The sequence below is a fragment of the Gavia stellata genome, chromosome 4 (genome assembly GCF_030936135.1).
Source record: "Gavia stellata isolate bGavSte3 chromosome 4, bGavSte3.hap2, whole genome shotgun sequence".
NCBI lineage: Eukaryota > Metazoa > Chordata > Aves > Gaviiformes > Gaviidae > Gavia > Gavia stellata.
Window position 1 is genome coordinate 54156708 of NC_082597.1, and position 24219 is coordinate 54180926.

A 24219-nucleotide genomic window follows, 5' to 3' on the forward strand; every position below is an offset into this window, starting at 1 on the left:
TAACTAAACAAACGTTTTGTTTTTTCACTAGACTGTAGCAAACCCCGACATTGCTGCAAGGAGGAAGCTGAAGAGACATAAGAATAAAGCGGTAACCAGGAAGAGAAAAACAGAATTCTTGCACCCTACCTACAAGGCGAAGAGACGTCGAAGTCAAGCACTGAAAGATTTAGCAATGGTGGAATGAAAAAGCTTTTGTTCTCTCCTGGAGGATTAATTTATAAAAAGTAATTTCAAGCTGAAGAACTAATTGCTGTTTTTTAAAAAAAGTATTTACATATTTCAGTTGTATTTATTCATATTTTTTCACATCCTCTTAATCATCTAGGATCTTAAATAAAAGCTTTTCAATTTTTTCCAAACCTGTATATTTACCAGAGCATGTACAGTTGAATGGATAACCACCATGATTTTTTATATTAAATCTTACTTCATTTCTAAAAGATTGGTTTATGTGATGACTGCATTCATGCCTGTGAACATAATAGCTCCTGGAGAGAAAACAGTTTGCCTCCTGACTTTGATTTGTCTTTTGGTTTCTGCAGCTATACTGAGTGACTTAAGTGTCCTTTCTGGCAAAGCTGAGGGCATGGGAGTAACAGCTTATGAAGGTGGAAGTTAAATTCAAATGATGGCCCTGGCACATCAGGGCAGTAGGTGGCTATTGAAGACATTTATTCTCCTCTGAGAAAACCCGTGCTACATTAGCAGCTAGAGGTATAGTGTTTACCTCTGTTGCTGTACTTTATTGTAACATTGTATCTACACTGAAGGATTCTGAAGTATGACACCAGCTTAAGGAAAGCTCTTTCTTTAAATGTTCAAGTGCTGCCAGTTCTAACAGCTGGTTAGCTGGACTTGTTTCTGTAAGCAAGCAGCCTCTAGCAAGCAACACACCTGTGAGTACAGCTGGGAGTTCCAGATTTTATTAGTGTTTTAATTACACAAATATAGTAGCCACTCAAACTTAAAACTACCAAAGGAGGGAGGAAAAAAAACAAAAAAACCTTTCCCAGCCAGTAAGACTTTCATACAAATTAACGTAAGTACATCCTTTAAACAGAAAGAAATGGAATTTCCTAATGTACATAAACCTTCACTTCGTTCAAGTTTTACAATTCAAGAGAAGCATCCACATTACAGAAGTCAAATCTGTCCTATTTACAAGTATTTGTGGCCTGAAAATACTTGACTGCAGAAAGAGGGATGTTGGATATAGCTGAAACTTCTTTGCAACAGTCAGCTTTGTATCACTGCCTGCTCTTCAGGGCCTCCACCAACCTGGGAAAAAGGTTAAGTCAGTTTACTGAAAAGTCACTGCAGTTATGTTGAGAGACTTCAGAAGAAAGAGTAGCTTTCTCCTGAATGTGGACTCCTGTCTTTTGTGTCAGACAGACTTCCCACAGATCCGTCCTTCAAAAAAAAAAGATATGCTAAGAGATACTTCTCTAATGAAACTAGCATAATTAGACTGTTACTCACCATTCCATCGCTTCATCAAGCCCGGTGCCTTTAGTTGCAGAGGTTTTGAATATCTGCCATTTTCGGTCTTTCAAAGCTGGTAAGCCAAGTGCATTTGCCATTTCTGTGGGAGTCATGGCCTGTTCCATGTCCTGCTTATTTGCAAACACCACCAAAATGGCTTTCTTCAACTCTTCTTCCTAAAAAAGGGGAATCGTGCAAGTTGTTGCAGAGACTTTCACTGAATTTATTTAAGCAGAGAAAACCCATAGAATGAAACGGAACTTCAGCAACTCTCCTGATTTTCAGTTTGCTGATGTTTGTTCTTTAGAAAATTTTTCAGTGAAAGAAAGAGTGGTATTTACTTTCAATTCCAGTTGCTCCCAGCATGATACCACATAGGAATAATTTCAAACATGGCAGGTTAGGCCTTTTACATAACAGAACAAGCTGCTAGTTGGATTTAACAAGGCATATCAAAAAGCTTGCAGGAATTCTGGAAAGAAAAAAAAAAATATTGCTCAACTTGTCTTCTTACCCATATTACCCTGTTCCACAAGTTCTTCAGCTTCAAAACACAGCAGGACACTAATTACTGTTAATCCTTCAGGGCCTGATTTTGCCAGCACTGAAGTACTGAGCAGTTGTCCTTGCAGGCAGATAAATTTTCATGTGACCAAAAGGCTACAAGTAACTAACTTACTGCCCAGACAGTGCTGCATAAAACTGTGAAACATCTTCAGCATATTTAGTGCTTTTCAGTCAGAAGTGTTGCACGGGCCTATTCTGAGGGCTGAAGTTTCATAGTGAAGTTGAGCTTCACTTGATTCACTGAATCAAATTTCACATTCGCTCCAAAAAAAGGTTTTAGTTAATTTCTCAATTCCTGTTCTACTGATACAATTGTCATCCTTGTCTTCTTACCTCTAACATAGCAACAAGCTCTGATTTTGAAGTGCCAATTCTGTCTCGATCACAGCTGTCCACTACATAAATGACTGCATCTGTATTTGAATAGTAACACCGCCAATATGGCCTGCAGAAGAAAGATAAGTTCCAGTCACATAATTTGCATTTTTAGCAGTGCTTTTCAGCCAGATAATGAAAACCAGATTACTCAGAGGAAGTAAAAACTGTCTCTGGGGTGAAAGGCCCCAGGAAGCAAGCAGAAGATACCTTCAAGAGGCTACAAAAAGGAACAGACAGTACAAATTCTCTCAATAGCAAAAACAAAACAAAACAAAACAAACAACAACAACAAAAAAAACCCCCAAAAAACCCCAAAACAAACCCACACCACAACAACCAACCACAAACAAACAAAAAAAACCCACAAACCAAAAAAAGAAAGCAGCTTGAAAACAGGGAAAGGACAGAAGTGCTGTGGACAGATTTATTTGGGAATCAGCCTGCAGGACATCAGGTCCATAACTGAAGGACAGGGAAGCAAAGGAAGTTTAAACACACAAGCTTCTGCCATAGATAATCATTATGGTCACCAAAGAAGGATAAACAGAGAAATCTTAAATAATTAATTCATACAGGCAAGTAATTAACAAGGATCACAACAAATCACCTTTTTCAGAATTATCTTACTGAAACTAAAAAAGGAACAAACCTTCACCTTACTAACTGCACCTTAATTACTAACTACGCTGCACCTTAGTACCTAGTGTTCAAAAAGGAATCGTGAGAAGAGCATACAAGGGTCCTGAAGAGATCACTACAATTATGCATACAGTAACTCATTACAAAACTTTTAAAGCTCGCTAAAAAAAATTATCATCTATACCTAAATTCAACTTCCCAGCTTTGCATTCTTAAAAATAAGAATATTTAAATACTTCTAGGGTTTATATCACTCACTTCCCTTTCTCAGAATGCTACACAATTGCCTACTACAGAAGTAAACTTGTTTTGCAAAGCAAAACTGTATACAAGTGAAAACATTCACTTGTTTCTTTCCATTCTGTAGTCCAAAACAGGTTTTACTAACTGAATTCTGTCAGATGAAAGTGCTCTCCTGACAATGGGCTGTTTTTAAAACTTAACCAGTCTTCAGAAGTGCCAGCTATGAGAATTCCAAGAGCTTAGCACTTTTTAGAGAAATTTAGTTATATCTTTTCATTTTAAGACATCTATTACCTTATGCTTGTCTGTCCTCCCAAGTCCCAAACTTGAAATTTCAGATTCTTGTATGTCACTGTCTCAACGTTGAAGCCAATGGCTGAAACAAAGTTAAACAATTTCACTGTTGTTGATTTTTCTGAAGAACATTACAGCACTTACTGAAAATTTTCAGGCCTGAAAATTCTCAGTAGCTACATAATGAAGTTCATGCCCTTTGCAAAGTTACCCCAACAAACACTTACAGCTCAAAATAATGCGGTAATTTTTTTTCTTTGAACAATAAAAACACGTTGTAAACATATTGTAGACATTTGTAACAAATGCTAAGGTGGTTAAAAATGCACAGTGTGCCTAAAATCACCAAAAGAAACAGGGCAAGGGCTAAAGGAGCGGCCTCTTTTGACAACCAAATACACAACTGACAACAGCAATAAAACACTAAGGAATGTGTCCTTCGTGTCAGCACCAGATCTGCGCTCTCAGAAGACCACAGCAGAACCAACTTCTCAGCTGAAGAACTGACACTATGGTATCTGGAAGTTGGTAATAAGGTTACAGCATATCACATATGTCATTCCTTTTCCTGCCAGCCCAGAGAAACACAACACAGGGAAGTGAACGATGGACGCAGTCTGCCTAAAATTTACAGAGGCTGAAATAAGCAAAATTCTAGGGCAAAAGGATTACGAAAAAGTAAACTGCTGGCTTCTAAAAGGTAAAAAAGACCTGACCAAAGTCAGTTTATCGTTGCCATTCAGGAGGAACCCAAGAGACATGACAGGGACTCAAAAGCCAAGCGTCCCTTGCCCTTCACGTTACACAGAGAGATCCTAGCCAGACCACTTCGGCACACACATCTGGGTGTTTGTAATCAGTGGGTATAGCACGAATGCTAAGACAGTTGGTGAAATCAGTTACATTTTTTAAAATAAGCATCACCTCCTTCCATGAGATCTTACATTGAGTTTTGTTACACTTTCTACATAATGCAAAGTTAAACCACCTGATTTCTTCTTCTCTGTGTTAAACAGAAGGGTTTACATAACAAAGTGAAGACCCTTGTCAATAAAAAGAAATTAAATAGGTATGATTCACTGACATCATCCTATGTAAAAAATTTTTGTACAGTAACAATGATCTCTAGAATTCGCATCATAGCTATATTTGGAGACAAAAGACTTACGTTAGTCAACAGTTACCATTTACTGAACATCTACCTATCAAGAACAGCCTGCCAAATCACGGTAACAATCTTAAGGTCAAATACTTTTTGCATTCAGCAGGGCAGCATAAAATATTCCTTTATGTAGTACTTCTATAGCACATTGTAATACCGTTATGCAAGAAAGTTCTTAAATACAACAGTGCAAGGCTCCCACAACCTAAGGTCCTTTTGTTTATGAAGGAAGCGTGTAGCGAATTCAGCTGACAAAGCTTATGTGTTAAGAGCTACAGGCAAATTGGCTATTTTTACTGAGGCACTGATCACTTACTCGGAATGGTGGTAACAACTTCTCCAACTTGTAACCTGTAGAGAATGGTTGTTTTTCCTGCTCCATCCAGTCCCAGGATAAGAATCCTCATCTCTCGAGTTCCAAACAAACTGGAAAAGATGGTGGAGAAAAAGCCCCCTACAAAAACCAGAACAGAAGGATGGTTCAATGTCACCTAGCAATATGGAGGATATGGAAAGGCAGACAGATCTACCTCATTTCTTACTGAACAACAATGTTTCTTTTCTCCAGTGAAAACAGACAAGTTCAGGTAATCACCCAGATACCTCCATGTTGAATCCCATTATATTTTCCCGGTTTTATGCTACTATTTTATCGTAGCTCAATCCAGCAAAATCACATTGCAGCAGTATCAAGCTTCCTCACTGTGGTTAGGAATTTTTTTCCTTTCCTCTCATTTGCCAAAATCTGAGCCAACTTCTTTTTTGTTTGTATCGGACTCTATCTTTTCAACGCAAGAGACTATACAAGGACATGCTGAAGCCTGAAAGAATTCTTTCTGATGTTTATGGTCTCCCACAGGACCATCCACTGCTTTTTTCTTAAAGAAGTATAAATCAGCAGGCGCATATTAAATCACAGTCCATTACAAACTATGAAGCTGCACTAAATTAAGTACATGAATGCTACAGAAAAGTCTAGGAGCTGATTTTAAATGCCTTTTTTTTTTCCCCCCAAAACTCGCTTGACCCAACATCTCATTTATTCTTTAAATGCATGTAAGAGTACTTGTGGCCAGACTAATATCTGATTTGTGCCTATTAGATATTTAAGTGTAGAAAGAATACTAATGTTCTAAGCCAGTAACAATGACATTTTTTCCCATGATTTTTGTAAGAAATACATGTAATACCAAATAATAATTTTGTAAATCCACCTAACCCCTGTAAAAGGTAATGAAACACCAAACAAGCTAGAATCACATTTGATAAATATATCAGAGAAGAGACAAAATAGAGAAGATCTGTAACCAAAATCTTATTGAAAGATGTTCTGATAAAAATTAATTCCCTGTGTTTGCCTTTCTAGACATCTGTGATGCCCTTCCAGGGAAAGGAGGCATCAATGAGCTGCATGCTTATACATAAGAAAGAATTCAAACTGATAACAGGTTGCTTTACTTCTACTAAGCCCATCCCATCACAGAAGCCATGCACTCTACAAACCTGGAAAACAAAGAGAAGGTATAAGGGACCATTGTTGCAACTTTGCATAGTGCTGCTCAAGGTACTGTTTACTGTGTGTGCTGGTTTTGGCTGGGGTAGAATTAATTTTCTTCATAGTAGCTAGTATGGGGTTGCGTTTTGGATTTGTGCTGAAAACAGTGTTGATAATACAGGGATGTTTTAGTTACTGCTGAGCAGTGCTCACACAGAGTCAAGGCCTTTTCTGCTTCCCACCCCACCCCACCAGCGAGTAGGCTGGGGGTGCACAAGAAGTTGGGAGGGGACACAGCCGGGACAGCTGACCCCAACTGACCAAAGGGATATTCCATACCATATGATGTCATGCTCAGCATATAAAGCTGGGGGAAGAAGGAAGGGGGGGACATTCGGAGTAATGGCGTTTGTCTTCCCAAGTAACCGTTGTGTGTGATGGAGCCCTGCTTTCCTGGAGATGGCTGAACACCTGCCTGCCGATGAATGAATTCCTTGTTTTGCTTTGCTTCCCTGCGCGGTTTTTGCTTTACCTATTAAGCTGTCTTTATCTCAACCCACAAGTTTTCTCACTTCTCTTCTGATTCTCTCCCCCATCCCACCTGGGGGGAGTGAGCAAGCAGCTGTGTGGTGCTTAGTTGCCAGCTGGGCTTAAACCACGACACTGTGAGACAGGCAAATAACCTTAACAGAACTGAGCTGTGAAAGGTATTTCAATAGAAACATTTCAAGTAGAAGGCTACTGTGTGATCCACGGAGGCTTAAGAGATGGTAACTCTTCACTCTCAGTCAGTAACTTTGCTTACTGCCAGACACCTCTCATTCTCTCTTCTTATATTCTAATATGCTTTTCCCACACTACAACACCGCTCAAATACCATCTGTAGTAGGGCAGATTTATGTTACTCACTAACCCCTAGATTCAGGGCCTCTTACTATTCCATCTACTTTATTTACTATTCTACAAAACCTATTTCATATTTATTTCCTTATTAGCAACCCATTACGCACCTGAATCAGAGTTTAATTTAGACAAGTCTCAGAAGTACAAAAGCATTAGGATCTTTGACCAAACGCATGCTCCTGCTGTGCTGCTCAAACGATTCGCCATTGCCCAGGTAACAATGAACCGCTGAAAACGCTGCCTTGAAGCACTTCAGCAGCAGCACCCCAGGACGACCACACCAGCGCTAGGAAGCTGACCGCCGGCAGGGACCAGACTGGCCGGGCCCGGTCCGTATTACGAGCTCAGGCCGAAGGCAAGTGGGCAGCAACCGCCCCCGCGGCCGGCCGTGCCCGGCGCTCAGCTTCCCCCCGCCGCCGGCGGGCAGAGCTGGCAGCCCGGAAGCGATCCCCTCCCCTCATCCTGCCTCGTTCAACACCGATCCGGTCGGCTGCCCCGGCAGCACCGCTGCCGGTCGCTCCCCGGGCCTCCGCTCAGCGGCCCCGTGGCCCCCCTCCCCCCACGTCTCCACAGGCCGCCGGGGGCAGGGCGGGGCGGGGCGGACGGGACCCCTCGCGCCGCTCCACAGGCTGCCGCGGCCGCGCACCGGGGCCCACCGCCTCGCGCCAGCCCCGGCCGCCTCCTCCCGCCCCGCCGCGACGGCCGGTGTCAGGCGCTGAGGCCGCCGCCCGCTCCTCACCCATGTCGAGCCGCTACGCCGCGCCGCGGGCACCCCGCCCCGCTCCGGTCCGCTGGCCCTGCCGTCGCCGAGGCGCCGCCGCTCGCAGGCTCCACGTCGAACGCCGCCTAGAGTAAACGAGGCGCTCCCTCCCCCACTCCCCCCGCGGCCTCGCCGTTTCGACACGGAGCCGGGGCGGCGCCCGCCCGCCCTCGGCGAGGAAGGGAAGGGCTGAGCGCGGGGTTTCCTTTGCCCTCCCTGTGCGGATACACCCGGACGGGAAGGAGAAAGGGAGGAAAGAGTTAAAAAGTGAAAACGTGACGAATCTGCGGCGGCGGAAGCGCGGTGCGCGGGACTGCGGGGAGGGGCGGGGCTCGGCTCCGCGCTGCGCTTCCTGCCTCCCGCCGCGCTCCACCGCCCGTCTGTCCCGGCGCGGCGCGGGGTCCGCCTCTGCACCGGCGCGTATGCCGGGCCGGCCGAGTGCTGCTCAAGGCAAGCGCCGACCCTCCCCCCCCCCCCCGCTTTAAAAATAAATACACACACCCAGTTGCCAACAGTGTTTACTGCTGCTGAGGGTCCGCCAGAACTAGGCCCCGGTGACGGCTGTGCCACCGCGCAGTGCGGGCGCGAGCTGCAGAGGGGTTACCCACGCCCGTGTTACAAGCGGGGCGGGGCGCGGGGAAGTTGCCGCAGGCGCCACGCTGCGGCAGCGGCAAAACACGGCTCCGCCGGCGGGGCCGCGCGACCGGTGGTCGCGGCGGGGGCGGCGCAGAGCTCCCACGCGGCGCGCTCCAACGGCGTCACGAGCCCACGGCTGGCCACCGCGGCCCAGGCGGCTGGTACGCGGCCAAAGCGGCAGCCAAGAGGCGCCTGCCTGGCACTTCCAAGCGCGGGTAGAGAACAACTCCAGTTACCGCACAGCATGAGCTACTTGAAGGATACGGACCATCGCAGGATAAAGTCAGGGTACAAATGTTACCAAATTCCACACAACGAGCAGCTGGTTACCATAAGGGTATTGTTAAAACACAGCGAATTCCTCTGAGCCAGGAGAATTCCAAAGTTACATTCTTCTATGTAATGAAAAACGGTACACAATTTTCTGCTTTTCAGTGAGGTGGCAGAGAAACAAGAAAAACCCCACTGAGAATCAGCTGACGAAGTCCAAACTATGTAAACCATTAACATCGAGCTGTGCCTATGGAATAGCTAATAACCATCATCTGAGAGCAGGGCTATCAAGATGATGTAATGCATGTAATCAGTCTGTGCAGATGAGTAAGTATAAAATCATAAAAATATTAAATACCAAGTAATGAAAACTCAGGGGAGATAAAATGTGCAGTTAGGCTTGAAGATCAGACTGTAATAAGAAATCCAGCAGAGCTCATGTCACTAATCAGTGGTTACACTATCTCTTACTTAAAAAAAAAATAAGGATCCTTGAGATGAATATCCCTTTGGTTCTCCTAAGAGAATATCCTATCTACCACTCAAGCGTGTTGGCCTCTTCCTCATGAATTTTATTCAGTCTTTATACTTCTCTTCCAGCAAGACCAGCACAGAAAACTACTCCCCCAAGCCCTAAGAACCAAACCTAAGGCAGTCACCTTCCATGACCTTCCCCATGTTTGGTTTTTTTTCTCCTTCTCTAGACTTGTCCAAAGAGAATAAGCTTGTACTTCTGTCAGCTGAAAAAACACAGGGCAAGGGGGAAGCAGAAACAAGCAGTTCACAGTGCAAAATGATCACCTGTCACACAGAATCTGAATGGTTAAATCACTGACGGTCCCTGGCTGAGACCCTGCTGTAATACACAGAAGCTTTACTTGCATAGTTTTAGTTATTTTCTGAGCAGAGTTGATAATAGGATGTTTCAAGACGTGTAACTCCCTTCCTGATGAGATCAAATGGGCCTTGAGGTAGCTCGTTATGCCTCCCGAGTATATCATTGACAACAGGGACTCAGGACGTTTGTGTTAAGATAACTGCCGAAGAACTAGTTCAAACTGACCCTTTTGTAACATTCCGAGGCCAAAGGATGGATGAGCCAATCCATGACCATGTATGGACAAAGGAAGCCCAAAGTTCAACTAGCAGACAGTGCAAGGAAGACTATGAATAACTACCGGAGGGTGAAAAGACCCTAACCCTAATTTTACTGCGCGTGCTTGGACTATGCAAATGAATTCAGGGAACTCATCCACATAAGACCACCCTTTCTAGAAATCTGATGAAGATGTATGATCTTTCTGTATATGAACTGAGGTGCTTTGCTAACCCGTTGGAGCACTCGTGGCAGACAAATCCCCAGTGCTGCCCAGCGCTGTATTAAAGAATGCCTGCTTAATAACAAACTAGTTGTTATTGAGTTATTCATCTCGGAAAACTGTCCCAATCGCGGGCTCAGTACCAACTTTGTTGTTTCAAATCCACACCAAGGAGTGATTACACTGTCTGCAAGCACTGGGACTTGAAACCCATGTTTTCATTCAACCTGTGTGTGAAGGAAGAACAGCATAAACAGACACAGACCATGTCATTTTCTCTGAAAGCATCCATAAACATAATTATCATTACAGCTGCAGAACTTTTGTTTCCCTTTATGTCCTCCATTAGAATTCTTTCTTGCTTGAAATTTTACATTAATCACAACTCAGTTAAAAACAATACTTTTATTTTTCCTGTCAAGTTGGGAGCAGTAGGAAAGAATACACAAAACTGATCTCTAGGGATAGGAGAAAAAAAGTAACAAAATACTTTTGACATTATTTAGAAAATGTACGATGATCTATAAAGTCTGATGATCCAGAAGGCCTGCCCTAGTACAGGGGGCAAGCAACATGCACCAGAGTCTTTTAGGTCCTTGATATCCTTAGGAGACCACGGATGCGTCTAACAAGAGCTTGAATAAAGGTGTATCGTGACCGAACCTTAGAATACAACCCTTCGATGTCCAGAAGCTTCTTCTGCAGAGATTCACCAAAGCTGTTCATGGCTTCAATCTGAAGCTGAGAAACAGAGGTTGGTTGCAGTCAAGACAAAATATCTTTCTGGAATGTCAGCTTATCCATCATCAACTACCTGTCAACCCTTTCACTATGATTTATTCTCTAAACCACTTTCAAAAGTGTATTTCTTCCTGACTCTCCTAATCAGTACTACTTGCATTCTTCCCTTATGTTTTTCTCTCTAAGTTATATATTGGATAGCCTTTCTACAGAGGTTTTTGGGTGACTCAGAGCATTTACAGATTATCCAAATATTACCACCTTACAACCTCTCCAAGTTTTAGGAATTAAATTCCTGGTTTAGGAATTAAACAGTCTTATATAATTCAGCTTCTTCAGTTATAGTCATACAAACACTTCTTCGAATTAAAATTTTCCTAGTCCTTTAAGGACTTAGGAAGTTTAGGAGTTAGAGGCCATGTGCATAGACAACATTTTTTCATTAACACATACGTAAACAATCCCGGAAAAAATTAATTACATTCTAAGTATTTTAGCAAGATGTTACTGTATATTTTACTTTTGAACAAATGAAATAAAAAGACAGATGCCTCATCACAAAAAACACATACAACTGTTCCTCTAAGCCTAGATCTTATAAAGGTACTTGAGACTGCACAGGTTTTTGAGTACAGTTTTCTTCTGCACAAACAGCAGTAGAAATGTCAGTGGGATTTAGTAATGATCTTTTTCCTGCCACCTCTGCATCAAATTTACACAAACGATTAAATAGCTGTGTAAGCAGAAATCACTTCTTTGCTAGCATTCACATTTTATAGTCTCCTTAGTCTCTGTTACCCTTGGCAACCTCATTTCTTTACAGACTAGCTGCAGCCCACCTGTAGTAAACAGCTATAGTATCACAGAAAATGGGGAATCCTACCCTCATATTGCAAGTCTTTCAAGGATAACTGATGTTTTCAGAAAGCTATGATTAGAAAATACATACCGTTTGACTGGTTTACAAGAGAAAAAGAATGATTACTTTTTTTTGGTAAATCTAGCTCATTTGTCATTTAACTTTTTTTATTAAGACTTGAATATATGTGTGCAGCAGCACAACTGCTACCTGTTTCATAATACTTTAAAAAAAATAATTCTGCAACATTTCATTAATCCTAAATTAAGTCATATCCTGTTTGTGTTACCACAGGCTGTTTAGAGGTGGGAAAACTACAGTCAGACTGCTCTCAATAGCTGTATGGTAATCAAGTGCATTCTCTACTTTTCGGTAGACTCTCACATCTCACCTGTTCTATATCATGCTGGCTCACTCGATTCAGCCCGCTACTGAAATCCAAGTTAGACTCTGAACCAAAGGAATCTAGTGATAGAAAATGAGATGTTAAAATTATGTTGGCTGCTCAACACTGTCTTCTCCACATCAAATTATAAAATTAGTTTAAAATGCAATGTTCCAAATTTTTCAGTAAACTTGTGCATTAGAAATGACACTAATTTTTTTACTTAAATGATATAGAGAAAATTCATTAAGAGCCATAAATAATTTTGATCACACAACATAGCACTTGAAGCAAAAAGCTCCTCCCCAAATCACTTCTCCCTTTCCAGCTTCCTTCTGTTCCTAATTTTTATTTAAAAAAAAAAAATTCAAACTTAAAATCTTCTGGCAAATCAATGGTGTCTACAATTCTAAAAATACTTTTAAAACCACCAATATTAATTTTAGTTCTTAATCTTAGATTATCATATTGAAATATTTTCCTATAAGTTGTTCCTATAAATTACATCGCTGATCTGATTATACTGTTTGAACAACAGAAATAAAAAAAATAGTTAATTTTACTTTCCTTTGGAGGTTATGTATAACAGACAAAACCCAAAAGTCTATGACTCAACAATATTTGTACTGCCAATTCTCCAGCAGGAGATCCAAAGGTATGCCAAATCCAAACAAAATCTCTTTTATTAAATATAAATGGCAAAATATTAATAGTAGCAAATCAGTTTTAAAGTTAACCATTAGAAGTTACTCAAAGGCACTTTGATGTTTGAGAAATTTTACCTTGCAGCCTTCCTTTTTTAAATGACATCCTGGAAGACAGCAGCGGGTCTTGGGAGTCAGTGGGTGTGCAATGCAGTAGATAGTGTTCTAGATGACGCCAAAGAATGAAGAGACATGTTTCTATAGTATCTGTAGACACATCTAAGTGAAGGAGTCTAATTTTGTTGTCTTTAGATTGTACATTTACTATACAAGCGTATTTACACACTTTGAAGCAGCTGAAGATGTTAGCTCAACCATCTGTTACCTCCCCTCCAGCAGAAGTTTCTTGCCCCCACTGCTATGGCCTGGTAACGGATCGCTTGCATGCTCCTTTCCTGCTTCAGTGGAGTGCTGGCTAGGTTACTGCAATGACTGCTACTCACCCTGAAGAGGCTTTAAACCAACACTCTGCACCAGAGCAGAGTATGAGCGCTCATGTGATTTGTAATGATAGGTCAGTTCCAGAGACAGTGAATTAAAGCTGAGGTTGTAAGATGTTACTGCCATCCCCAGCTTTAAGTTACAACAGGTAAGTCTGCAAGACCACATCTTTCCCAAAGTAGGTTTAGAGGAAAATTCTGATCTGCTGCAGACAATTATTTTGTGCATGACTAGTTATTTCCATAGAACTACTGGTGTTTATGAGATTAGGTTTATGCAAGGTTGACTGTAAGACTGGAAACTCCAGTGGCTCTGACATGCATCCAAAAATTATTTTTAAAAACATTTCTTCCACTACACTTGCAACATACGTGAATGTTTAGTGGGTCTGGATACTGAACTGAAGAGCTGGGCTGTAATAACTCCTCCATTCTAATACTGCAGAAAGTCCTAGCAGGGTCTTCATGATGGGAATTACTAACTTGAAAATATTTACATTCTGACAATAGCAGAACAATAGCCTCTTACCAATTTAATTTTCAGTATTTTGCAAAAAGCGTTGTTCGAAGTGGCTAGAAATCTGGGTAAAAAAAACCTGTTCCTATTTCTTTGCTTTTCTGGAGCATCACCTTGAAAGTCATTTCAATTTTAGAAGGATACAAGAACAAAGAGAAAGCAGCTTGGCTCGGTTGTTTATTAGCTTCACCAGGCGTCGCCTTGCCAAAACATATTTTTGGGAAGTGGAGATTTTGTCAACCCCAGCTGGCATAACTGACTGACACAGCTGTGAAAAAAAGAAGAAAAACAAGACTATAAAAAATCACGGAGCATCAAAAGAAATAAGCAAATAAAATTATTTATCAATATCTAGAACTTCCTTGTCAGCTACTATTTCTTCAAAACTGAGCTCTCTATTTTGAATTTGCATAACCTTGCTGACCAAAAAAAATGGAGAAATTAAATGTATCCCCAAGCAACTATAATGAAAATCACAACTTATACAAAGTTAAGCCCAATATTTTCCCCAAAGTTTTAGGTCACTCATTCTGTGGACCCCTTCATCAACAGTAGAAAGGAACTGCACAACAACTGGAACTATTTACTTATCTAAGATGCTTTGGAGTCTCTATTACAGCTATGTACAGAGACTACAGAGTCAGAAGAACTATTACCTCTTTTATTTCATCTGGTGGGAGTTGCTCCACATTTTGCAGTTTGTTAACACTCTGACGATGGCTATCATAGTAACTGAAGAAATCACTAGTGCTCTGTTTCAGCAGGTAGACAATAATGCCCAAGCCAGGCAAGTGCCAGTATGGGACCACTGGTGCTTGTGTATCTAGAAAAGATGATGAACAAGTTACAATAAATTTTTTTTAAAAATTTTGAAAAGAACAAGAAATCAATAAGGTATACTCTCTGTCAATGAAGTAGTGAAAGACATGAAAGCACTGGCAAGTTTATATTTTATACTTCTGCATCAGACAAAAAGTTCTGTGGCTGCAGTACTAGAAGGCAGTCAGCATAGTACAGTATTGAGTGTAACACGTGAAATGTAACTAGACCAGAAAACTTACTATTTAAATATTTTAACCACTCAGCTGTGTAATAGTGCATTGTAAACTCTTGCCATGTGGCGTAATGAAGAGTTCCAGTCAGCATCAAAACACATTTAACATGTCATAAATGAGGTCCTAGTTTCACATAATGTAATCCAGCACAGACGCTGAAAAAAAGAAATCCTCACCTTCCCATGTCTTGTGCTATTTATTTACATACTCTTTTTTTTACTGATACATGTGTTTCTGAGGCTGCCATGGGAAGTGAATTAAAAAGGATTTTTTGGTCACGTTTCGTTTAGCTTGGATTAGTTTCCTGATTTGGCTTAGTGCAAGTCTGTGCAAGTATGTGTTCCAGAATTAGAAAATGGGCAGCTACAGTACTGGCATAAAGTGTATGTAAGTGTATGTAAAACTACAGCCTCTGGTTCATTATTTTCTACTAGCCCAAATGTCACCATTCAGTCTCATAAAATAGCAAGCCGAAAATCTCACCCTGACGAGGCCCATCTCGGTTGGTTGATTCTGACAGGCTAGGAGTAAACAGACAAACAGCATGCTGAAAACTGGGGGCGCTTTGCAACATAAGTGACTCACAGTATTCCATCACATTTGCACAGATCTGCCAAAAAAAATGACAGCACGTCAGTTACAATATCTACAGGCTTTGGAGCATTAAATTTTAAATGGGTAAATGTCAATAAACAACATGTTTTGCTCCCTTTCTTCTCACCAGAATATGATAGTTCTGTTTGCTAATCAGTTACAGCCTCTCTTCTATTTCAAGTCTAGGACTTGCAACCTTGCCTCTTTCCCAAACCTGGTAGTTAACATTTCTGGTCAATTTTAAGTCCCCTTTGGCTCTAACTTAGTGTCAGCCATTGCCCTCTATACCCAGCCTTCATTTTGAAATTTTCTGATTAATTTAAGGCTTAGAAGTTCACAGAGTTTGTACCCAAAACAATAATGGTTGCTAATGCAAATTTAAGTAACCAAGTTTTCAAGGTTTACTTTAAATAGAAATAAAATGTGGGATCCTACATCAAACTAAAAAGTGTAGAGCATTACCACTATCATATGAAAGTATGACAACTAAACAAATTTGCACAGCAGGTAAAATGTCACAGTTTGAGACTGAAGGTTCTAGCAGCTTCCTGTGTCCTTACCTGTTGCATGGCCAACTCAATTTCATCCCTCTTGTTCACTCTGTCTCCCTCTGCGTTATCATCTTGCAGTTTAAACTGACGTAGTCTGTCTGAACCACCAAACCGACCTAGAAGTCCTAAGCACTGGCGCTGCCATAAGAAATTAACATTTGAATTAGTACCTCAACAAATGAAGTGCATGATTCTTTTCACTTAAGTGATACATAGCCCTTAAAACATAATAGCAAGCAAGCAATGCAGATAAAACTTTTAGCACTTTGTAAATTAAATTTAAATTTTTAAAACATGATGTTTTAACTTACCTTTAATTAATTTAAAAATTAATGGCATCCTAAAACAGCTCCTTGAGAAATTAATGCAATTCAGAAGTGCACAACTTTGTCTTATGTCTCTTTCAGACTATTATACTGACTAGCACTAATGACGTTTAGGTTTACCCATTACCACTTAAAACACCTTTATCTATATAGGCAAACTAACAAAATCTGGATATGAAGATAGTAAGCTCCATAAAAGTAGAGTGCAAAACCCAAATCAATAGTTTCATAAAAAGAAGTAAAAATCAATAAATTTGGTTTTAGTTTACATGTGGCTGTTAAGATCACCAAAGCGCCTCAGACTGTAAGTCAGTTTTGTGTGCAATGGCAAAAAAAGATATCCAAGATTAAAGATTTTTTGGTAATTACTGTTGGGGAAGAGTAAAATACTTAAACCCTTTTATTACTTGATGAAAATAACAGGACAAACTAAAGAGAAAAGTTACAATAACAGATGACTGATTCACACAGTTTTGCTCAGAACAGCTTGGCTTTCAAATTAATTAATTAAAACTCCTTATAACAAAACAAAAAAATCTTTCTGCTTTCCCGTGGGAATTTCTTGCTGACATGATGCAGCAAACCACCAAGTACCCCAGCATTACAGCAAACATTTACAGCTTGCTACTTTGCTTCAGGCTTGTCAGCCTAATAGTTACTATCAAAGTGTCCAGAGAACACCTCCTTCTCTTGCAACCAGAAGTATTTGATAGGACAGCACTTTCTACAGATAGTTTTCAATGAAATATTTCTTTACAGAAGTCCTTGCTCACATGAACTACAAAGCTTCAAAAATATTAATGAATGCTGAGCTGTCAGGAGGTCTGCAGTGATAGCTTTTGAGCAAGACTTACTCTACCTTGGCTTTCATTCTGGTTTCTAAGTCAGGGTTACTTTTAAAAGGGGAAGAAAGAAATAAAACACTAGCATGTCTGATACTCCAAATTGTTGAGCTGGAGACATGCTTGTGGCAAAAGTGGTAACAGAATATTTCTGCATTACTTCACATGCTTTGGTGTTGACCTCAAATTCTTCTCCACATACGGTGAATCCTAAGCCAGCGAGGGAAACAAAGTCCCTGATGCAACTCTGATGTTGCCACTTGGTTGGGGAAAAAAACCACCAACAAAAAACAACCCAAAAAACCAAACCACTAAAAGCACACACCACACAAACCACCACTCTCACACACAAACCACCCCCACCCCCCAAAAAGAAAAAAAACAAACCACCATACATTCTTCTTAACGGTAGAAAACATCCCTTTCATAACTGCTACTAGCTAGAGTACAAAACCAGGAAGAACTCATCTACATACACAATTCTAGAAAGACAACTGTTAAATATAGAACTTTATTACCTGAAATCGGCCTATATGTCCTTGTAGTTCCATCTGTGTCCCTTCATTGACATCAATGTCCAGCTCACTTAGCACTCCTAATAAAAGATATAGCCATTAAATTAACTGTTTGGTTTTTTTTTTCCAAAAGAAAACAGATTTATGCTGTATATACATTTATATAGAACGATTGATCAGAAAAAATTTAGCCAAACACGCAACTTATATTTTGCACATTGAGGAAAACATTCAGATATGAATGCAACTAGTAGGAGATGCATGACAGCATGTAGCTTACTGTTCTGCTAACTAATTAAAAGGCAGGGGGTAGGGGAAGGCGGAAGGGAGGTTAGCATGAAAATTGCAGTTGTTGTGCTAAGCTCAGTATGCTGTAAGCAAAGAAATAGTTGGGCTCAACCTACAGCTCTGCACTCCTTTCTATTGTAGTCAGACATCTCTCCTGAACAAAGCAAGCCATTAAATCAAAACAGAGAAGTTATTCTGAAATGGTAAGCAAGTCTTCTAGCATGCAGAAGAAATCACTATATCCATCGCAATAATTACTAGTCCTCTGTGAAGATAAGTTACACAAGAGAAATGTCAGTATGCTAATCCACAGAGCTTCTCCCTGGAAGCTTTCTTTTAAAATAAATAAAAATGGAGAAGACATTAACAAAGATATGGGTATGCAAACCATTTTCAGTCTTCATTTCCTCAGTCATAGAATTCACTGAATGAAAAAATTCTTTTTGAAGATACCACATGCACTACTATTTGCAAGTGATCTCAAAGACAAAAAGCACTTACTGTCAGGTAGCTTAATGAAAAGAAAATGGGAAGTCAAATGCATATTGGTAAGGGCACTACATCCACTGCAAATCCACCATACTTGCTTCAAGAACAGTTATTTAACATTTCTTCATTTTTCCCAGAGCTCTACATGTCAAGAAAATTCTGTATTGTAGTAGATATTCCCTTATATGTCTTACTATTTTTTTTTTTTTTTTTTACAGAAAACAAAGCCTGAGATTCATGCAGATGGGGCTAAGAGACTTCAAAACTGCTGTTCCTACCAGGCAAAGCTGCCTTGCTGATTATTCCTGTCAGGGAGGCCAGCTCCTGGAGAGATCCAACACTAACATCTTGACACCTCAGGATTGCCTGGATAGTATCTGAATGGGAAATTAGAAACTGCAGAACCTGTACCACAAGAACAAAAGGGAAAATATGAATGACTCAGAATTTAGCAGTGAGCAGAGAGAAAGCAATGTTTTTACTGCTGGAGAATTTTCAAGTGATCTCCCATACCAGTGAGGATGGGATTTTAAAAAAAAACTTACTTTCAGAGCAAAAGGACACATGATTTCTTTGAAAGAGCAGTAGCGGTGATACTCCAGCATCTTTTGGAACTTACCTGTCCTGCTGCTTGCAGGTGTTGTGCCATGCTGGATGTGAGGATCACTTGGCACAGTTGAAGAGCTGGAAGAAGAATCTGGCGATAACGTTCCACTGGAGCAGGAATGAAGACTGGGGGATCCCTCATTCCATACATTCTTAAGACATTTAAAAAGAAGAAAAAAAAAAAAATAAACAGTGCAATAAAAGTGAAGCCCACTAGCAAGGCAGAGCCTCAGCCTACAATCACCCTCAAGTACCTGCAAACATTCCTATTTCAGTAATAGGTCTGTACTTGAACTGAGTTTTATATTGGAAAAGCAACAAATTTGTGATACATAGCTGCTGCAATTTACCTAGAAAGCTGCTGCCAAACATTTTCTCTAAGCAGATAAAATTACTTCTTTGTACTATACTACATTAAATCAGATTACTTTGTTGTAGAAATATGACATCTGTTTTCTTTACTTATATATAAAACTAAATATTCTCAAATGTTTTAGGAAGAGGTGCGTTTAATTCTAAAACAACTGATAAATAGTCTTCCACAAATGCCCTGTAGGTTTCATACAACTGGAAACACTGGAATAGGCTGCCCAGGGAGGTGGTAGAGTCACCCTCCCTGGAGGTATTCAAGGAGCGTGTGGATGTGGCATTGTGGGATGTAGCTTGATGGACATGGTGCTGTGTGGTGTTGGGTGGGTTGTGGCTTGTTATTGTTGTTGTGTGGCGTGGGTTTTGTGGTTGTGTTTTTTTTTTGGTGTTTTTTTTTTTTTTTTGTTGTGGGTTTTTTGATGTTGTGTGTTGTTTTGTTTTTTTTTTGTTTTAGTTTTGTTTTTTTGTTTTTGTTTTTTTTGTGTTTTTTCCCCCCCCCCCCCCCCCCCCCCCAGGTTGGACTCGATGATCTTACAGGTCTTTTCCAACCGTACTGATTCTGTGATTCTGTGATTCTGTGATTCATTGGCCCTTTTAAACAGATTACCTGTCTAAGTCTTAATTTTTTCTGATGTGTTTGAACCCCCAATGTGTCACTAAGTACTGTAAATTTAAAGCAAGGACCAAGGTTTGAAATCAACCAAGGTGATTTCCCTTAAATATGCAATTTACTTCTCTGAGATCTTCTCTCAGTCACGGCACAATGACTAACAACATGGCAACACATCAAGAAACTTGTCAAGCAATATATAACTGCGAAAAAAAAATTGTTTTTTTTAAACACATCATAAAATATTTCTGAAATATTTACTTCACTTTTTCATTAGTGCTTTATGGGGGAAGATGAACTCTGCACTTTTTGTTCACCAACTGCAAAGCCCCAAAAATAAGTTTACAGTGTAAGCTGTTTTTGAAACATTACAGTCTAAATAATAATAATTAGACAATTCCTGTCTAAGGTATCAAACAAATAAGATTTTACATAGTCTAAGTAACTGGACATGCAAGTACAACTTCAGACCCAGTTATATGGAATTTTTCTCTCAATAAAAGGTAGTTTTAAACTGAACTGATAGGTTAAAGAAATACACACACAAAAAGAATATACCCACAAATACTTACTCAAAAGACTTGTGGCTATAAAGAGACATCATATGCTTCCAAGACTATATTACAGTTTCAAAATCAGCCAGGGAATCAATACTTACCCCTGATGGTCTGTTTCGGGTCTCATGTCATACACTTGACACTGTGCCAGCCTCACAATCACTCCAGACCGCAACAGCTCTAATGCCCCTTGTTGACTTTTAGCTACTCTAGTGAGGAATGCCTAGGGAAGAGTAGAGAAGGGTAAGTGTTGGAGATGCACAATAAGACTTATTATGACTATTTTCTCGCTTGATTTTAACATCATTTCAAATACTATTATTTTAGTAAAATATCTCTGAGTACAATCAATGTGAAGTATAGACAAACAACTTATTTTTAAAAAAACCCACCATACCACAAAATCTTTTCTAAAGTACTATTACCATTTTGGACTCATAGGTGTACAGTGCTTTAAGTAAAGGGGGCTGAGGTGTAAGCAAGCTCTGAAGAGTCAGGTCATCATCTGCTAGGCTATCCACAAGCACCTTCAGGTAGCCACTGTTGGAGAGATACAACAGCCACTGCTGCTGCTTGTCTACTGAAACAATACGATCAAGCAAAGCCAATGCCAACATCTGGGATGGGGAAAGAAAAAACAAAAAAAAGAAAAATCAAAACAGAATTAAATCTATGAGATTAATGAGATTTCTAACAAATACCTAGAACAGCTAGAAATACCTTCTAACAGCTTCTTTAAAGCAGAATGCATTTCTGCACTACAATCACAATCCTTTATGTGGAAAATATTTTACAATCTCTTGACATTTTAGTATAATATGAGCCAATTACCTTTTCTCTATTATTCTTTAACAAAATATTACAGATATTGTTGAATAATAACTATGCAAAAATATTTTAATTAAGTAAACTGGTAAGTCCATGATTTAGACATAATTTTAAAATAATAACAAATAAATGCCACAGCAGTTCACACCTACAATCTTTCACAGCAGTGCTTGCTACTTTTATTTTTAAACAATAGGACATACAGCTTTATTGAGAAGAACATTAATATGCATGTATGCCCCTACTTTCAACAGCTTGAAGGATGAGTGGGAAGACAGAAATGTGAAAGAGATTAAGTATCTACAAAAATTGTTCTAGTTCTACCTCATGAAATTTCCTATTTCTGCACAGTAGTAAAATGTTCTTTAAAACAAACTGAACAGTGATTGCTAAGGCATAGAATTATTTACCCGGCCTATCTCATGACCGTCACAAGCATCACGACAGACCACCTCCATGAGAGCTGCCCCATAACTCTCAATAATCGCCATGTTTTCCCGTTGCAGTTTACTAAACACATCTTCAGGAGCTGTCAGACGTTCCCACATCGTTTTTTTAGCTGTAAAAAGCAAGTAAAACAAAAAAAGAAAAATGCAAAGATGGGCAGCTTAGCATTATCTTAGCTACAGCACAGCTAAGGCTACATCCTTCAGTGTATTCTCCATCTTGCAACAGAAATGCCCCAAACAATGGTCAGGGTTTTTGACTGAAGTGCAAATCTTTTCCTGCAAATCCATTCTTTCCTGAATACCACACACAGGCCAGCCAGCACAAAAAAATGTGTGTGCCTGTATACATACACTACCTTTGCAAATATATATTCTGTGTTACATGTATTGAATCTTAGAATAATTTTAAGCAGACTATTAAACATAAGAACTTTCACTGGGACCAAAACACTCGGTTTTGAAGGGAAGTAAACAAAGCGACTTAAGTGGGAAAGGGCTGAATCCAAAGCCAGCAACACACTGCAAAGGGGGAATAACAAATTCAAAGATATTTTTTACTACTGTAGCTCAAAATGCTTATCAAGTAATAGCATTAAGAGTCTGCATGCACAGGTACTAGCCCCAAGTTTTATTTTTCAATCCTTGCCCAAGCTCCAAGATGAAATAATGACTAGAAACACTGACAAATCAAGTACTTAAGCCATTAACAGAGAGAATGTGGTATTCACCATAAGCTCTCTTGGTTAAGCAGCAACTCTGCCTAGCTTACTTTTTGCTCATTTTTTGGGGGGTAAAGTTGATGCTTTTTTGTTTGTTTGTTTTCCCCCTAGGGGTCTTCAGCTAAAGGAACAGAAAGAATATTAAATAATCTTTGGGTTTGTTTTCTTTTTTTTAAATAGGATCACTGTGGTATGAGTGTACACATAGAAGTGGAGGCAATACATTTCTACAGCTGTAACTGTTCTCAAGTAGGTCCAAGTAATCTCCAGTCCTTCGACAATTTTGTAGCTATGATGCATAGCTTTAAATGGACACAAATGAAATATCTTCTTTAGTGCTGGAGGTCAGAAATTTAATATCCTCATCCAGAACAATGCATTTTGAATGCATATGTAGCTAGACAGGTCAGAATATAGGAAGATTTGCATCATTTAGCATAAGCAACTAATTTCAGAGGCTCTTGGAGTAAGATGGTTTCTATCTACATAATCTATCTATTTCCAGAAGACAACTCAGCATGCAGAAACTGTACCATTCTTTTTTTTTTTTTTTTTTTTTTTTTTTTTTTTGCTCTTTTCCATAATACAGTTGGACCATACCCGCTTCTAAAGTGTCTGGTTCATCTGGTCTCTGGGCAATCTGCAAGTAATAAAGCAGTGATCCATAAAGGTGCGTTCTCACTCTCTGGAAGCCACCACCTGTTCAAAAGAAACATTCCTAATTAAAACAAAATAGATGTAAATTCCATAACACCATATTCCACTGGTACTTAATTTAACTTTTCTATGGCAATGCTGGCAGAAATAAATAAAACAAATAGATTTCTTAAGTCAGTGTTCTACTGTTCACATAAAAGTGTATTTGTGAGTAAATTGAGCAAGTTTATGCTGCTCCAAAAAAGTGGCAACATTTACACATCTCTCTTCTGCTTGTTGTTCAGATTAAAAAAAATACATTTATTAATTTTTTTCTTGTTATTAACATCATTAGATCTATATTAATCATGTAAGATCCATCTAATTGACTGTAATAAAAATCCTCACTGCAGTAACAGGAAGCAACTCAGTCAATCTTTCTACTCTTGGTGGTTAGAATTCCCACATATGCACTGCAAAGGTCAACACACCTGTTTTCAAAATGAAATCCAGCAGCTTTTTTAAGATGATGTTGAGGGAGGAGTCACCAATGGAAGCAAAACCCATGGATATGCTCTCAGAGCCAGGTGATGAGGTACAAGAACCATCCAGCATCAAGACATATTGGGACTGTCCCACCATAGGGAGTGCAAGCGGCTGTTTCTGCTCCGTTTTCACAGACTGGCTCAGGTGGGCAGTCAGGGTGAACACAGCCCCTGCCACCACTGGCATCAACTCCTGAGCTGCATCATCATCTAGGATCTTAGTACACAAGAAGAAGGAAAAAAAAAAAACACATTATGTAGAAAAGTGTGTGATTTCATGAGCTTTAATAGCAATTCATTTAGTCTCTCACAGCTATTTCATTTATGTATGCATAAGGATTTCATTAACATGGCACTATTTAAAACAAATCAAAATCAGTAGTGTCAGAAACTTGTTCAGAAATATGAGGAACACATTTTAATTGAGAAGATCATTAGCC

The 24219-nt window shown here is 39.7% G+C and overlaps 3 protein-coding genes across 4 annotated transcripts in view; 1 reads left to right on the forward strand and 2 right to left on the reverse strand.

The window, feature by feature from the left end:
- UTP20 (UTP20 small subunit processome component) overlaps positions 1–386 on the forward strand; it is a 65964-nt gene extending 65578 nt beyond the window's left edge. The window contains exon 62 of the mRNA XM_059816308.1: positions 32–386. Within this exon, the coding sequence (XP_059672291.1) occupies positions 32–187 (156 nt within the window). The 3' untranslated portion in view covers positions 188–386. The remainder of the gene's footprint in view (positions 1–31) is intronic.
- Positions 387–904: 518 nt separating this feature from the next.
- On the reverse strand, positions 905–7933 carry ARL1 (ADP ribosylation factor like GTPase 1). The gene is made up of 6 exons (XM_059816186.1): positions 7906–7933; positions 5085–5222; positions 3607–3688; positions 2386–2497; positions 1483–1661; positions 905–1281 (listed from the first exon to the last, which is right to left on the reverse strand). Exons 1-6 carry the CDS (start codon positions 7907–7909, stop codon positions 1251–1253), a joined length of 546 nt encoding a protein of 181 aa, XP_059672169.1. The 5' UTR covers positions 7910–7933; the 3' UTR covers positions 905–1250.
- A 2607-nt stretch (positions 7934–10540) lies between these two features.
- NUP205 (nucleoporin 205) overlaps positions 10541–24219 on the reverse strand; it is a 52882-nt gene continuing 39203 nt past the window's right edge. For both annotated transcript variants that reach the window (XM_059815947.1, XM_059815946.1), the window contains exons 29-43: positions 23726–23996; positions 23199–23297; positions 21841–21989; positions 21028–21219; positions 20704–20825; positions 19080–19218; positions 18739–18865; positions 17687–17763; positions 16010–16138; positions 15339–15465; positions 14457–14623; positions 13945–14068; positions 12922–13050; positions 12146–12219; positions 10541–10895 (exon numbers count right to left, since the gene is read on the reverse strand). In XM_059815947.1, coding sequence (XP_059671930.1) covers positions 10743–10895; positions 12146–12219; positions 12922–13050; positions 13945–14068; positions 14457–14623; positions 15339–15465; positions 16010–16138; positions 17687–17763; positions 18739–18865; positions 19080–19218; positions 20704–20825; positions 21028–21219; positions 21841–21989; positions 23199–23297; positions 23726–23996 — 2079 coding nt within the window. In that variant the 3' untranslated portion in view covers positions 10541–10742. The remainder of the gene's footprint in view (positions 10896–12145; positions 12220–12921; positions 13051–13944; positions 14069–14456; positions 14624–15338; positions 15466–16009; positions 16139–17686; positions 17764–18738; positions 18866–19079; positions 19219–20703; positions 20826–21027; positions 21220–21840; positions 21990–23198; positions 23298–23725; positions 23997–24219) is intronic.